We start from the raw sequence: 16390 nt of genomic DNA, 5'->3' as shown, positions 1-16390 counted from the left end.
AATGCATATAGCCCACCAATATGGAGCCACAAGTTACGTGTATTATTAATATTATTTTTTAGATGGGATCATATGAGTGGTGGTGAAACCGAACGCCCCCTTGCATTGGTTTTGATGGTGACGTAATCTAATATTGTTTACTCCGGAAGCTACTATTGGTTGGTTGCTGACTTGTTTGTAACAAAGAACTCCAGGAAGACATTCGCATACAGTATATTGGCTTTATAGAAGTGTGGCAATTTGCACGGTCTGACCAAAACTACGATCTTTTCTTTTTTATATAATAACTGACATTTGTTTGAAATCGATTCTCAGAATACCATGTCAGTAGCAAACGATTTGAGTGCTGGGGACTGCATTGACGCCAGGCGGGGCGATGGACAAGAGTGAGATTCTTTGTTATCACAATGCATGCATTTTAAGAAGTAGCCTAGCCAACCGTGGTAAAGTTGGTTTGAGTGTCGATATTTACCAGACAGTCGGACCTTCAAATGTTATTACAAATAATTGTAATGAAATCAGGACATTCGGCTACATTGTTACTTGATCATCGTGTTGCGGTCCTTATGGTCGTGGAGTCCGATGCCAAATTTGGTCCATGGCCAGTATAGCTAGACCACATACAGGAAATTGGCAAAATTGTTTTTGTATCACGCATATAGTTGACACACACACAGCCATATCTATGACTAAAAATAGACGTTTTACAATAGGCGATCTATTGTATCTCTTATGTAAAACGTCTTCTCTTTTTAGTCATAGAAATGGCTTACCAGTCCAAGGGAGGGGGAAGGCACAGAGTCAGTCACATGGCAACATCCCTGGGTTTTGAGGGATAATTTTGAGTTAAGGGCCTGCCTGGGAAATGCTTTTGAAATGCATTCTTCAGCCCTTCCTTAAAGTAATCACCAATCTGATGATTCTGCAGGTGAAAAGTAAGGGTACCACCTCATAGCTTCCACACAATCCACATGTCTGATCAGCAATTACTTTGAGGAAAGTAGGAGGGAAGGATGCTCAAAAGTATTTCAACAGTTCACGTATATCCTTACTCAAATCCCAGTCCGAGATCTGATTTACAGAGTATCAGATTGGTGTATTGCTGTGATCTAACTAGTCCTGTGTGGCTCAGTTGTTAAGAGCTACCAATGACAAAGTCGTAGGTTCGATTCTCAGAGGGTTAACATGCATACACAAAAATGTAGGCTATGCAATCACTAGATTGCAAGGGATTTTGGGATGAAAGTGTCTGCTAAGTGGCATCTGTTTTATTATTTATTAGGTGCGAGGGCCCTTGTGGTGGCTCTGGGTCCATGCAGGTGGACGCCAAACCTCAGTCCCATTGCTTCAGGTACAGTCTCAGTTACCCCAGCATTGGCCAGTGTATCATCATCAACAACAAGAACTTTGACAGAAGAACAGGTATTGTGTTTGTTCATTTGTAGACATAGGGTGATGTTTTTCCTTGTCTAGTCTATGTAACTAATACTTCTGTTTTGTATTTGCATAAAGCTTGTTGTTCAGCTTCTTCCCAGTGGGTGAAACTAGTTGAAATTACACCATTATAACCTGATTCAATTCTCGGGCCGACTCTCTTCTCTGTACATATCAATGATGTCGCTCTTGCTGCGGGTGATTCTTTGATCCACCTCTACACAGACGACAGCATTCTGTATACATCTGGCCCTTCTTTTGACACGGTGTTAAACCTCCAAACGAGCTTCAACGCCATGCAACACTCATTCCGTGGCCTCCAACTGCTCTTAAATGCTAGTAAAATTAATTACACGCTCTTCACCCGATCGCTGCCCGCACCCGCCCGCCCAACTAGCATCACTACTCTGGACGGTTCTGATTTAGAATATGTGGACAACTATAAATACCTAGGTGTCTGGCTAGACTGTAAACTGTCCTTCCAGACTCACATTAAGCATCTCCAATCCAAAATTAAATCTAGAATCGACTTCCTATTTCGCAACAAAGCACTCTTCACTCATGCTGCCAAATATACCCTCGTAAAACTGACTATCCAACAGATCCTTGACTTCGGCGATGTCATTTACAAAATAGCCTCCAACACTCTACTCAGCAAATTGAATGCAGTCTATCACAGTGCCATCCGTTTTGTCACCAAATATACTACCCACCTCTGCGACCTGTATGCTCTCGTTGGATGGTCCTCGCTACATATTCGTCGCCAAACCCATTGGCTCCAGGTCATCTATAAGTCTTTGCTAGGTAAAGCCCAACCTTATCTCAGCTCACTGGTCACCATAGCAACACCCACCCGTAGCACGCGCTCCAGCAGGTATATTTCACAGGTCATCCCCAAAGCCAACACCTCCTTTGGCCGCCTTTCCTTACAGTTCTCTGCTGCCAATGACTGGAACGAATTTCAAAAATCACTGAAGTTGGAGACTTATATCTCCCTTACTAACTTTAAGTGTCAGCTGTCAGAGCAGTTTACTGATCGCTGCAGCTGTACACAGCCCCTCTGTAAATAGCCCATCCAACCAACTACCTACCTCATCCCCATATTTGTTTTTGTTTTCCTGAACATATATCTCTTGTGTAAATTTCTAAATTGTAATTACTTTGCCACTTTTGGCCTATTTATTGCCTTACCTCCTTACTCCATTTGCACACACAGATTTTTATATTGTGTTATTGACTGTATGTTTGCTTATTCCATGTGTAACTCTGTGTTGTTTTTATCGCACTGCTTTGCTTTATCTTGGCCAGGTCGCAGTTGTTAATGAGAACTTGTTCTCAACTGGCCTACCTGGTTAAATAAAGGTTAAATATTTTTTATATATTTTTATTATGTAAACTGGTTGTAATGACTTTACCTCACCCAGCTTTGTCTGCTGGGTTACTACTGTAAGAATATGTGTAAAGTCAGCGGTCTAAATTACTGAAGTAAAAATGCTTTAAAGTACTAAAGTAGTTTTTTGTACTATTCATATTTTATACAACTTTTACTTCACTACATTCCTAAAGAAAATAATGTACTTTTTACACCATAAATTTTCCCTGACACCCAAAAGTATTTGTTACATTTGAATCCTTAGCTGAACAGGAAAATGGCCAATCCACGCACTTATTAAGAGAACATCCCTGGTCATCCCAACTGCCTCTGATCTGGAGGACTCACTACACACACATGTTTTTTTGTAAATGATGTCTGACTGTTGGAGTGTGCCCCTGGCAAGCTGTAAATAAAATACAAATAAAATGGCTCCATTGGGTTTGCTTAATATAAGGAATTTGACATTTTTATATTTTTACTTTTGATACTTAAGTATATTTAAAACAAAACTTTTTTACTTTTACTCAAGTAGTATTTTACTGGGTGACTCACTTTTACTTGAGTAATTTTCTATGAAGGTATCTTTCCTTTTACTCAAGTATGACAATCAGGTACTTTTTCCACTACTGTGTAAAGGCTGTATGTACACAATGATGACACACATTGCATATCCAGAAAGCATATAGAATTAGTGTAATAACTTGACTTTGTTTTTAAAGGTATGAATGTACGCAATGGCACAGATGTGGATGCAGGCAATGTGATTAAGGTGTTTGGGAAACTGGGTTATAAGGTGAAGATTTACAACGACCAGACAGTGGACCAGATCAAATATGTTTTAACCACAGGTAAGCATGTTCGGAAATCAGCACCACCACTGACAACCACTACAGAGAGAGGTTTGTGTTAGGGTTTTCTTGCATCGAAGGAGAGTCGGACCAAAATGCAGCGTGGTAATTTTCATACATCTTTAATAAAGATGAAAAACGAACAATACAAAAACAAGAACCGTAACACGAAAACCTAACAGCCTATACTGGTGCAAACAAAACACAGAGACAGGAACAATCACCCACGAAACACTCAAAGAATATGGCTGCCTAAATATGGTTCCCAATCAGAGACAACGATAAACACTGATTGAGAACCACTCCAGACAGCCATAGACTATTCTAGATAACCCTACTAATCACAATCCCAATACCTACAAAAAACCCCAAGACAAAACACACCACATAGTAAACCCATGTCACACCCTGGCCTAACCAAAATAATAAAGAAAACACAAAATACTAAGACCAGGGCGTGACAGTTTGTCTTCGTATGAAGATCATACACAGAAGACATTCAGAAAATTCAGTTTTAAAAGCAGCCCATTCACAATAAAAACCGGTAAAGGTACATGGTCTCCTGTACTTGAACTGAGAATCAACAATATGATGTTGCCACGATCAACAGGGTTAACCAAAGACATTGCAGATGAGCGGGATGCAAAACTATCCGCTCTCACACTATCTGCACTGTTGCACTTCATTCACTCACCTGCAACGTGAGCTGTGTGAAAACAATGGTGGAGAAAATGAGCGTCTCGCTTCCCACTTCTTGTTGTTCTGGAAATCGTCCCAATACTGCTCATCTACCTTTTAAAGGGGCAATCCGCAGTTGAAACAATAACAAAACTCACCCCACCATGTTTTGGTAAAAAGCTGAGAGATGAGGCTGAAGAAATGTAACCATTTTCAAACTCATAGACAGGACTGACCATCCATGATATCAACATTTTAGTTTTAACCATGTTTTAAAATGCTGTACAGTATTTGTTTACATTTACTTTGTTTACAAACATTGAAGTAATGCAAGCTTATATTTTGGGTTCTGATGGTGTACAACAGTTTAACTAAGAGTACATCAATTCTTTCTAAGTCCAAAAATTGATGTAGCAACAGCAGATTTCTCCTTTAAAGTGTCTTGTCAATTCTGTGAAGGACCAATCTAAAACTTGATGTTGTGTTTCCAGCCTCCAAGGAGGACCACAGCTGCTCCGCCTCGTTCGTGTGTGTCCTGCTGAGTCACGGGGACGATAGTGTGTTCTTCGGGACGGATGCCTCCATCGAGCTCAAGAGCCTCACCAGCCTGTTCCGGGGCGACCGCTGCAACTCATTGGTGGGCAAGCCCAAACTCTTCTTCATTCAGGTACTGTGGCCATCACGTGTATTCCTAGATCCGACTTTTAAAACTACACAGTAGCAGATTTACAAAGCCGTTGCACCTGTTTGGGGTTTTTGTTTTATAGATGGAATTAAAGTGAAACAAAAGCACTAGAACAACAATATGAAGTTAAGGTATAAGATAGAGGTTAATTTAATCCCCTACTGACAAAACAGGTCAGTCTCGTCCACAGTCAAATCAAATCTTATTAGTCACATGCTCCGAATACAACAGGTGTAGGTAGACCTTACAGTGAAATGCTTACTTACGAGCCCATAACCAACAAGGCAGTTTAACTATAGCGAGACTATATACAGGGAGGTACCGGTACAGAGTCAATGTGTAGGTAATATGTAAATGTAGGTTGAGTTATTGAAGTGACTATGCATAGATGATAACAACAGAGAGTAGCAGCGGTATTAAAGAGAGGGGGTACTATGCAGATAGCCATTTGATTAGGTGTTCAGGAGTCTTATGGCTTGGGGGTAGAAGCTGTTTAGAAGCCTCTTGGACCTAGACTTGGCTCTCCAGTACCGCTTGCCGTGCGGTAGCAGAGAGAAGAGTCTATGACTAGGGTGGCTGGAGTCTTTGACAATTTTTAGAGCATTCCTCTGACACCGCCTGGTATAGAGGTCCTGGATAGCAAGAAGCTTGGCCCCAGTAATGTACTGGGCTGTACGCACTACCCTCTGTAGTGCCTTGCGGTCGGAGGCCGAGCAGTTGCCATTACCAGTCAGTGATGCAACCAGGCATGCTCTTGATGGTGCAGCTGTAGAACTTTTTGAGGACTCCTTGCCAAATATTTTCAATCTCCTGAGGGGGAATAGGTTTTGTCGTGCCCTCTTCACGACTGTCTTGGTGTGCTTGGACCATGCTAGTATCATGACGTTGCCCTCTTTGGACACCGCGACACCGCGAGCACCATCCCCCTACCACGGCACCATCTCTCTCTGTCTCCTCCAACCAGGCTGCTGTGGTCAGAGAGGTCGTAAATTCCTGGAGGAAATTATCTCCTCATGGCCACAGTATAGAGAGAGAGTGAGTTTCATAGAGAGAACAAAGTAATTTCTTCCACCTCACAGAACTGGAGAACTGAACGACATTTATGTTCTGGAGAAGGTATAAAAGATCGGTGAAGAATCCAGCTACGAACTGGTCCATTTGGTACAATTTTGTGAAACTCTTGGGAGACAATACGGCCACATTACCATAACGCTGTTTATACAATAGCCTCAGTTATGAGGATAACATCTAATTGTTGTATAAGATGAATGAGTGAGGATGATACTGTTTGTGAAATTGTGTAATGTGATTTTGGACTGTTTAATGAAGGAAACTCCAATTCCCTTTGGAGTTTAACTAAATCAGAGGACCGCCCATGAGCACAGTTATGGTCTGGCGTCCTGGGACAGGCCCTTTTCTGCTCTTCCGAATAAAACCCCCACCCGGGTTTTCTATCACCAGACCAGCTTACCTATAGGGCCAAGGTTTGAGAGGAGACCGAGTTTACCTCAATTACGAGATGGCTAAAGGTTGCAGACCAGCTTACCACGAGAGGGCCAAGGTTTGAGTAGAGACCATAAACCTGAGTATAAGCGAAGGTTTGAGTAGATGGCTGAATCTTTTAACCATACCACATGGTTAAACTCTTAGACTATCGATACCGACAGAATAAGAACAAGTCTTTGATATTAATTAGTAGTCTGCAGCTAGGAATTCGGTATCATTCAACGCGAAGACCGACAACCACCGAAACATCTATTCTATAACTACATGAATGAATGTCACTCTGAACTATCCATCCTAACCACGACAGAGAGAGAGAGCGGACAAACTCTTCCAACAGAAACAAACTTTTCAACAGAGATCCAGACGACACATTGAGCGTAAATCTATATATTGATTGCAATTATTCCCGAATGAGTGAGCGTTCATGTGCAAAGGATTAGCATTTCAATTGTTATAATTATCAACTTTGTAGTGTCTCATCTCAGTCGAACCCCACTTCACTTTTTGTCCACCAAGCCGCGATGCCGGTTTAGCCCACTAGGGCACATCCGCTATCATTTCCTTGTAACCATATCTACTGTTTGTTATGCATTTCTGTGAGTACTTAGTAAATAAATATTTTATTAAGACAATTGATGTATGGATGACTCATAGTGAAGACCGGGTTCGTGCAGATAACCAACAATTTACGACGTTTGGAATGAGACTGACGTGAGGTAAATAATAATTCATTAATTCGAAGACAAATTGATCAGATATTAAAATATCTGAAACTTATATTAGGAAAATTATAACTTTGTAATCTGAATATTTTCCTTGGTGCCCTGACTTCCTAGTTAATTACAGTTACATGATTAATCAGTTTAATCACGTAATAATAATTACAGAGAGTTATTTGATAAATAAGTCTACACTTTTAATGATGCCAAAGACACGACACTAGTTTGTTGGTGATGTGGACACCATGGAACTTGAGTCTCTCAACCTGCTCCACTGCAGCCCAGTTGATGAGAATGGGGGCTTGCTCAGTCCTCCTTTTTCCTGTAGTCCACAATCATCTCCTTTGTCCTGATCACATTGAGGGAGATGTTGTTGTCCTGGCACCACAGGGCCAGGTCTCTGACCTCCTCCCTATAGGCCGTCTCGTCGTTGTCGCTGATCAATTATATCACTGTTGGGTTTTCAACTTAATGATGGCGTTGGAGTTGTGCCTGTCCATGCAGTCATGAGTTAACAGGGAGTACAGGAGTTGACTGAGCCGAACCCCTGAGGGGCCCCTGTGTTGAGAATCAGCGTGGCTGATGTGTTGTTACCTACCCTTCCCACCTGAGGGAGGCCCGTCAGGAAGTCCAGGTTCCAGTTGCAGAGGGAGGTGTTTAGTCTCGGAGTCCTTAGCTTATTGATGAGCTTTGAGGGCACTATGGTGTTGAACGCTGAGCTGAACCCTGAACACATAGGTGTTCCTTTTGTCTAGGTTGGAAAGGGCAGTGTGGAGTGCAATAGAGATTCATCATCTGTGGATCTATTGGGGCAGTATGCAAATTTGAGTGGGTCTAGGGTTTCTGGGATAATGGTGTTGATGTGAGCCATGACCAGCCTTTCTAGAGCACTTCATGGCTACAGACGTGAGTGCTACGGGTTGGTAGTCATTTAGGCAGGTTACCTCAGTGTTCTTGGGCACGGGCACTATGGTGGTCTGCTTAAAACATGTTGGTATTACAGACTGACAGGGAGAGGTTGAAAATGTCAGTGAAGACACTTGCCAGTTGGTCAGCGCATGCTCGCAGTACATGTCCTGGTAATCCGTCTGCCCTTGCGGCCTTGTGAATGTTGACCTGTTTAAAGGTTTTACTCACATTGGCTGCGGAGAGCGGGATCATACAGTCTTCCCGAACAGCTGGTGCTCTCATGCATGTTTCAGAGTTATTTGCCTCAAAACGAGCATGGAAGTAGTTTAGCTCATCTGGAAGGCTTGTGTTGCTGGGCAGCTCTCGGCTGTGCTTCCCTTTGTAGTCTGTAATGGTTTGCAAGCCCTGCCACGTCCGACAAGCGTTAGAGCCGGATAGTACGATTCGGAAGTCAAGAGGTGAGGGATGGTTCAAAAGTTAGCCTGTGCGTTTGTGTGTGTGTGTGTGACTGTGACTATGTCTACTGTTTCCCTGTGTGTGTGACATGCAGGCTTGCAGAGGTACTGATCTGGACGTGGGCATCGAGGCAGACAGCAGTTCAGACGGGAGCTCGACCAGGATCCCTGTGGAAGCAGACTTCCTCTATGCCTACTCCACAGCTCCAGGTCCAAGACATGTTCCAAAGCCACACACACATACATAGAAGCACTCTCCAGTCAAGTTGCCTTGTTTCCATGAGGTATGCACGGATCTATAAGTAGTTGGATCTGTGAAAGCAAGGCTACCACCCTTTTACTTCTACCAATCCATCCAATTAAGATCTGTTATTATCTCAAGCAAGGATGCATTTTCTGAATTATTCAAACCAGGCCCTTGACTCTTATGCACTCTCACACGTCTTCCCACAGGCTACTACTCATGGAGGAACACTCAGACTGGCTCCTGGTTCATCCAATCGCTGTGTGAGATGATTGGCAAGTACAGCAAAGAGCTGGAGGTCCAACACATCCTGACCCGGGTCAACCACAAAGTGGCGACAGAGTTTGAGTCTGCGTCAAACTCTCCTGGTTTCGATGCCAAGAAGCAGATCCCCTGCATCGTATCAATGCTGACCAAAGAGATGTACTTTACACCATGATAGGAGAAAGGTGTGAAGAAGCTCTTCATTTGCCTGGTCCCAGATCGATTTTAGCTGTCTCGCCAACAGCTGTTATAGGAGTTGGCAAGAGAGGAAAAACAGACCTGGGATCAGGCTAGCTTCTATCTGAGTGAGGGCAATAGATGTGTGTTTTGGTTGTGGATTGTAATTAGCTGAATTTTTAACACCACTGCTCAATCACTCTGGATCAAGTTGGACTTGGTTTAAACTTGTAGGCTTAAGTATTACATTTTATGTTGGAGGTTGAAACCTCTGTCATGCTTTCATCCTGATGTCATGCACAGAGAAGTTGACTTTTCTTCAGGGTTGGGGTCAGTTCACGCTTCAATTCCGTCAACTGAGGAATTGAAAAATTGAATTAACTTCCTAAATGTACTGATTTATTTGAAAGTTGAATTGACCCCAACCCTGTTTCTTACTGAATGATCCCTTTTGTGTTAAGTTTAACAGATGATGTATATAAAGTTTTGGGAGTAGATTGCAGGTGTAGTGTGTTGTAATCAAATCATGGATGTGCAACTCGTCTACAAGCACCAGCAATTCTCCCTCTTCAGGTTTCTCATACAGTTTTATTTAAACATTTTATTTTATTATTTTTACCATGTCTAGAACTACACATACATTTTGTTGGATACTTGAATGAGTAGTCAAAGTGCATTCCTCAAGGGATTATGTTACGTTTGTCTTTTGTGTTGGTTTAAATTGTTTATATATTTTTTTTAAATTGCAGGATATTGTTTAGGTCCATTATAGTTGTACTGTAAAATAAACTATCCTGTAAAAAAAATGTATTCTCCAGAAATAAGACTTGAATTCCTTTCACCTTCCTTCTTGAAATCAGTGTCTCTTTCAGTCGGCTCCAAACGGTCAATTGCAAGCTCTTCCTGACCTGAACATGACCAAATGCTTATTCCATTTGTAGGTTAAAAACATTTGCTCCTGTCCTGGCATAAACAAGTGTGTGGTATGCCGGTAGGATGTGTATGATGATAGTAGAGAGGATGTGTCCTCTCTAACTTGGAAGATACATTTTGCCTACATATTAAAGGCCCAGTTGTAGAAGCACTACTAGACAGTAGGCTTAAAGGTGCACTCCGGTAGTGATGCGTGGAATCAGCTGTTTGTTTAACCACACCCGCCCTCAATTGCTAATAACCCACCTGCAACTGTCCACTATGTGATGAAATGAAAATGCAGTGCAAAATGTACACATGACATCAGTTTGACGGGAATTAAAAGCTTTGAAAATGACCTAACATGTTTCTGATAAAATTTCAGGTCTGCTAAATCATATTTCTCCACTCCTGTTCCTGAGTCAAAATGTACATTGGTGTATAATTTTACTGCAAGAACTGCTTAATTCTGCAGGAGTTAATTACATGATTAAATATTTAAAATAATCATAATGGTGCCAGAGGAGATGGCTGCCATTTTACGGGCTTTTAACCAATTGTGCTGTTTTGTGTGGGGTTTTTTCACGTTATTTGTAACTTATTTTGTACATAATGTTTTTGCCACCGTCTGTTATGACCAAAACGAGCTTCTGGATATCAGAACAGCGATTACTCACCTCGAACTGGACAAATATTTTTTCTTTAATGAGTCAGACGCAAAGCAGTTACTCCAGATACCCGACCAGGCAGATACAGGGGAGGGGACGCAGGTCCAAATTGTGAGAATTTGTCTGCAAGTGGGTAACCCTTCTCTACCATCTGTACTATTGGCAAACGTGCAATCATTGAATAATAAACTAGATGAGCTCCGTTCAAGACAACTACCAACGGGACATTAAAACTGTAATATCTTATGTTTCACCGAGTCGTGGCTGATCGACAACATTGATAATATACAGTTGGCTGGTTTTTCCGTGCATCGGCAAGACAGAACAACCGCCTCTGGTAAGACAAGGGTTCTCGGTCTAGTAGTCAATAATCAAGTATTAAGGAAGTCTCAAGGTTTTGCTCACCTGAGGTATAGTGACCACACTATTTGGGGCAGCAGGTAGCCTAGTGGTTAGAGCATTGGGCCAGTAACCGAAAGGTTGCTAGATCGAATCCCCGAGCTGACAAAGGTAAAAATATGTTGTTCTGTCCCTGAACAAGTTAAATTATGAGGACTTGATGTATTTTGAAAGCTAAAACACGGAGTATTATAATAAATACCACTTTGATGATGTCATACAAGCAAGTCAAACACCTGTGAGTCCAAATATTCACTTCCATATCATAAAACTTGGCATATACAGAGTCAATGTTTATGATCACTATGATTGACGAACAGTTACAAGATGCCATGGCATTATACCCTGGGTTGTCCTGAACAGAATGAGTATTGTTTGTTCTATTGTGAAGAACATTTTTCAGCGGACCACACATCTGAATGAACTCAACTCCATTCTATGTGCACCGAAATGACGATCTACTTCTCTGAATTGTCTTGTAATTTTATAGTTTAGCTAGTCATGTTGACAATAGAACAGGCTTTCAAATGATACCCACCTGACCCAGATTGCTATTTATAATGGATCGTATTTGGATTGCATAAACAATTATTGTGTAAAGGCGGGAAGGCAGGGGTGTGTTCCAAAGAAAACAACTGCAAGTGTGCTTGCTCTAGTTCCTCAATGGCACAGCTAGGAGAGCTCGAAAAAGAAAAGTCAACTATGAAGTGCTATGAGTCATAAAAGTGCATTGAAGTTACTTAGGAAACCGTGCACACTTTGGAGAGGTGTGTGGCCATTTGGAAACACCAGTTAGACCTCTCACTCAAACCCTTGTCATTTATGGGTCTTATGTTGCACCTACTCAAAATGTTTCAAGAATATTCTTATCATGTTACTGAATGTTTCCAGAGTATTTTCAGATTTCCTTATCAACAAATGCGGCGAATAGTTCAGTAAATGTACAGTGCCTTGCGAAAGTATTCGCCCCCCTTGAACTTTGCGACCTTTTGCCACATTTCAGGCTTCAAACATAAAGATATAAAACTGTATTTTTTTTGTGAAGAATCAACAACAAGTGGGACACAATCATGAAGTGGAACGACATTTATTGGATATTTCAAACTTTTTTAACAAATCAAAAACTGAAAAATTGGGCGTGCAAAATTATTCAGCCCCTTTACTTTCAGTGCAGCAAACTCTCTCCAGAAGTTCTGTGAGGATCTCTGAATGATCCAATGTTGACCTAAATGACTAATGATGATAAATACAATCCACCTGTGTGTAATCAAGTCTCTGTATAAATGCACCTGCACTGTGATAGTCTCAGAGGTCCGTTAAAAGCGCAGAGAGCATCATGAAGAACAAGGAACACACCAGGCAGGTCCGAGATACTGTTTAAAGCCGGATTTGGATACAAAAAGATTTCCCAAGCTAAACATCCCAAGGAGCACTGTGCAAGCGATAATATTGAAATGGAAGGAGTATCAGACCACTGCAAATCTACCAAGACCTGGCCGTCCCTCTAAACTTTCAGCTCATACAAGGAGAAGACTGATCAGAGATGCAGCCAAGAGGCCCATGATCACTCTGGATGAACTGCAGAGATCTACAGCTGAGGTGGGAGACTCTGTCCATAGGACAACAATCAGTCGTATATTGCACAAATCTGGCCTTTATGGAAGAGTGGCAAGAAGAAAGCCATTTCTTAAAGATATCCATAAAAAGTGTTGTTTAAAGTTTGCCACAAGCCACCTGGGAGACACACCAAACATGTGGAAGAAGGTGCTCTGGTCAGATGAAACCAAAATTGAACTTTTTGGCAACAATGCAAGACGTTATGTTTGGCGTAAAAGCAACACAGCCATCACCCTGAACACACCATCCCCACTGTCAAACATGGTGGTGGCAGCATCATGGTTTGGGCCTGCTTTTCTTCAGCAGGGACAGGGAAGATGGTTAAAATTGATGGGAAGATGGATGGAGCCAAATACAGGACCATTCTGGAAGAAAACCCGATGGAGTCTGCAAAAGACCTGAGACTGGGACGGAGATTTGTCTTCCAACAAGACAATGATCCAAAACATAAAGCAAAATCTACAATGGAATGGTTCAAAAATAAACATATCCAGGTGTTAGAATGGCCAAGTCTGCTGTTCACAAATGCTTTCCATCCAACCTCACTGAGCTCGAGCTGTTTTGCAAGGAGGAATGGGCAAACATTTCAGTCTCTCAATGTGCAAAACTGATAGAGACATACCCCAAGCGACTTACAGCTGTAATCGCAGCAAAAGGTGGCGCTACAAAGTATTAACTTAAGGGGGCTGAATAATTTTGCACGCCCAATTTTTCAGTTTTTGTTTTGTTAAAAAAGTTTGAAATATCCAATAAATGTCGTTCCACTTCATGATTGTGTCCCACTTGTTGTTGATTCTTCACAAAAAATACAGTTTTATATCTTTATGTTTGAAGCCTGAAATGTGGCAAAAGGTCGCAAAGTTCAAGGGGGCCGAATACTTTCGCAAGGCACTGTAACATGCACATAAAATCAAATGTAATGTTAGGATTCAGTCGTGTCAGCTGAACTGTTGTGTCCTCACCTTTAGTCTAATAATTTTTTTCCATCTCCAGAATGTCCCTTTTAAATTGCTACCATTGGTTATACATGCAGAAGAAATATGGAAAAAGTGTAAGAAACATATCAATTTAGCCCTATCCAAATAGGCCAATTCCCACGAGTGTAAGGGGTTACACTGTTCCTAGGCCTTCATTGTAAATAAGAATATGTTCTTAACTTACTTGCCAAGTTAAATAAAGGTTTAAAAAAATTACCAAGAGTGTTTAAATCTATATTTTTCATAGTAGTCTATTTACCACCAGAAACCAATGCTGGCACTATGACCGCAATCAACAAGCTGTATAACATCACCAACAACCACATCACCAACAAACTAGCGTGGTCCAAACACACCAACACATTCGTGAAAAGGGCACGACAAAACCTATTCCCCCACAGGAGACTGAAAAGATTTGGCATGGGTAATCAGATTCTCAAAACTTCTACAGCTGCACCATTGCGAGCACTGGGTGCATCACCACCTGGTATGGCAACTGCTCTGCCTCTGACCACAAGTCGCTACAGAGGGTAGTGCGTACGGCCCAGTACATCATTGGGGCCAATCTTCCTGCCATCTATACCAGGCGGTATTTCAGAGGAAGACCCTAAAAATTGCCTAAGACTCCAGCCACCCTAGTCATAGACTGCTAATCAAATGGCTACCCAGACTATTTGCATTGACCCCCTCCCTTTTTTACGCTGATTAGGCACATTGTTACAGAGTACAATTTATTGTGATAGCAGTTTGCAGTTTATATTATCCATCTGAACTGTACAGTTCCCTTGATGTGCCATGTTTGAAGTCCCCATCTTGTGACTGTCAAATTTGTATAGTGTAACGGTTCTCTTCATCATCTGAGGAAGAGTAGTCAAGATCGGACCAATCCGCAGCGTGGTATGTGTCCATGTTAATATTTAATAAATCAACTGAACAACAAAACAACAAAGAGCGTGAAACGAAACAGGTGCAAACACACAAAACAGAAAACAACTACCCACATCTCAAGTGGGAAAAACAGGCTACCTAAGTAAGATTCTCAATCAGAGACAATTATTGACAGCTGCCTCTGATTGAGAACCATACCAGGCCCAACACATAGAAAACCAAAACTAGAACAACACATAGAATGCAACTCACACCCTGACGAACCTAAACAAGGAACTAAGCTCAGGATGTGACAAATCATCACAATCATCACACACAACATCTTCCCAAACATTAGGCTACTGTTCTGGTCCTCACTTCTTTTTATTTTCAACTCTCCATTTTGCAGCTTTTCTCTTATTGAATTACAGTGTCCCATTTGTCTCAGTGAATCGACGTTAACTTTTTCTGCCCAAGTTTCCAAAAGCATGTGGAAATTGACATGTATTTAGTGCGTGTACAGTTAGGCCCAAGCTTAGACTAACATGCTGACCACACCACCCGCATCACTCTGCAAAATAAATGTACACATACATCTTATTCAAACATTGCACCCACACTGCTCACGCGCATTAACGAGCGTCAGCGTAGCCAGACGCTAACATAAAACTTGGTTGTATTTGTGATGCAGTCGAAAACAATTGAAACAAAGCCATGACCTAAGCACTGACTATTTATATTTGGGATAGAAATATGTAAACCGTCATAGCCTCTTGATCACATTTGTCATATTGTAATCGTTTTGAATTTCACTTAGTTTGTGACGTTCTCGAAGCTCCAACAGTCATTGTTACAGTTTTCGGTTCCTCTTTATAATAAATGGTACTGGAATCATGTATTTACATTATAGTCACATAGATAGGTAAAGCGTAACTACAGATTAGGCACATTGTTACTGCAATTTATTGTGATAGCAGTTTACAGATGTGTCATTACACATTTGGATATTCACACCTTAGATTAGCAAACATTGTGTGACGTAGCAATGTGCATCCTAATGGTCAAAGTAATTAGGCCTACCATGTCAATAAATTATTATATTTCATTTTAAAGTAGGACCATTTTTCATATTTACATTGTCAAATTTCGTTGCATGGAGTTTTTATGGATTTTTGGTGATATGGTTGTCCATAGAGAAAAATGTGTCAATTACTTTTGTCCATAAGCTGTCTCTGTACAACATGATTATAATGTTCCCTCTAATTTTTTTAATCACTGAGCAAATTTTTAGGTCTGCTGAGCCCGAACTTTAACGTTGAGAAAATTCTGTGCATTTACTGTGAACACTGAGGCTGTACCCGCTTTAAGTTAGTTTTAACAGTTGTCAAGTAGGCTACTGTGGCTATTTGATCATAATGTAGGCCTAACATGCACACAGTTTAGAGGGAACATTGATCATGTCTATTTTACACTAATGTTAGTTCTATTGAGTCCAATGAAAAATGACTCTGCTCCATTGTCATATAAACTGTGCCATCCTAATTCCATATATCATATTTTGTCTAGTCAGTACCACCTGCTGTCTTCAGAAAATAAAAGTAGTTTTTTGGAGTTTGTAAAATTATTTCACTCTTACTTCACCTGTTAAATGACCAT

General features: G+C 41.2%; 1 protein-coding gene across 1 annotated transcript; it reads left to right on the top strand.

Annotated features, from left to right (window-relative positions):
- The first annotated feature begins 28 nt into the window (after positions 1 to 28).
- LOC110497496 (caspase-3) lies at positions 29 to 10140 on the top strand. Its single transcript, XM_021573628.2, has 6 exons — positions 29 to 386; positions 1283 to 1422; positions 3529 to 3657; positions 4827 to 5002; positions 8705 to 8819; positions 9063 to 10140. The coding sequence occupies exons 1-6, from the start codon at positions 322 to 324 to the stop codon at positions 9290 to 9292; spliced, it is 855 nt and encodes a 284-aa protein (XP_021429303.2). The 5' UTR covers positions 29 to 321; the 3' UTR covers positions 9293 to 10140.
- The last annotated feature ends 6250 nt before the right edge of the window (positions 10141 to 16390 follow it).

This window comes from Oncorhynchus mykiss, chromosome 19, assembly GCF_013265735.2.
Source record: "Oncorhynchus mykiss isolate Arlee chromosome 19, USDA_OmykA_1.1, whole genome shotgun sequence".
Lineage (NCBI taxonomy): Eukaryota > Metazoa > Chordata > Actinopteri > Salmoniformes > Salmonidae > Oncorhynchus > Oncorhynchus mykiss.
Note: the sequence above shows the minus strand (reverse complement) of the source record. Positions and strands in the feature narration are given on the sequence as shown.

Bases quoted from the DNA above. Each gene is read 5' to 3' on its own strand.
- LOC110497496 (XM_021573628.2), top strand. From the start codon at position 322: ATGTCAGTAGCAAACGATTTGAGTGCTGGGGACTGCATTGACGCCAGG. The intron at 1,423-3,528 runs GTATTGTGTTTG...TTGTTTTTAAAG, and splicing joins GAACTTTGACAGAAGAACAG to GTATGAATGTACGCAATGGC. The intron at 5,003-8,704 runs GTACTGTGGCCA...TGTGACATGCAG, and splicing joins CCAAACTCTTCTTCATTCAG to GCTTGCAGAGGTACTGATCT.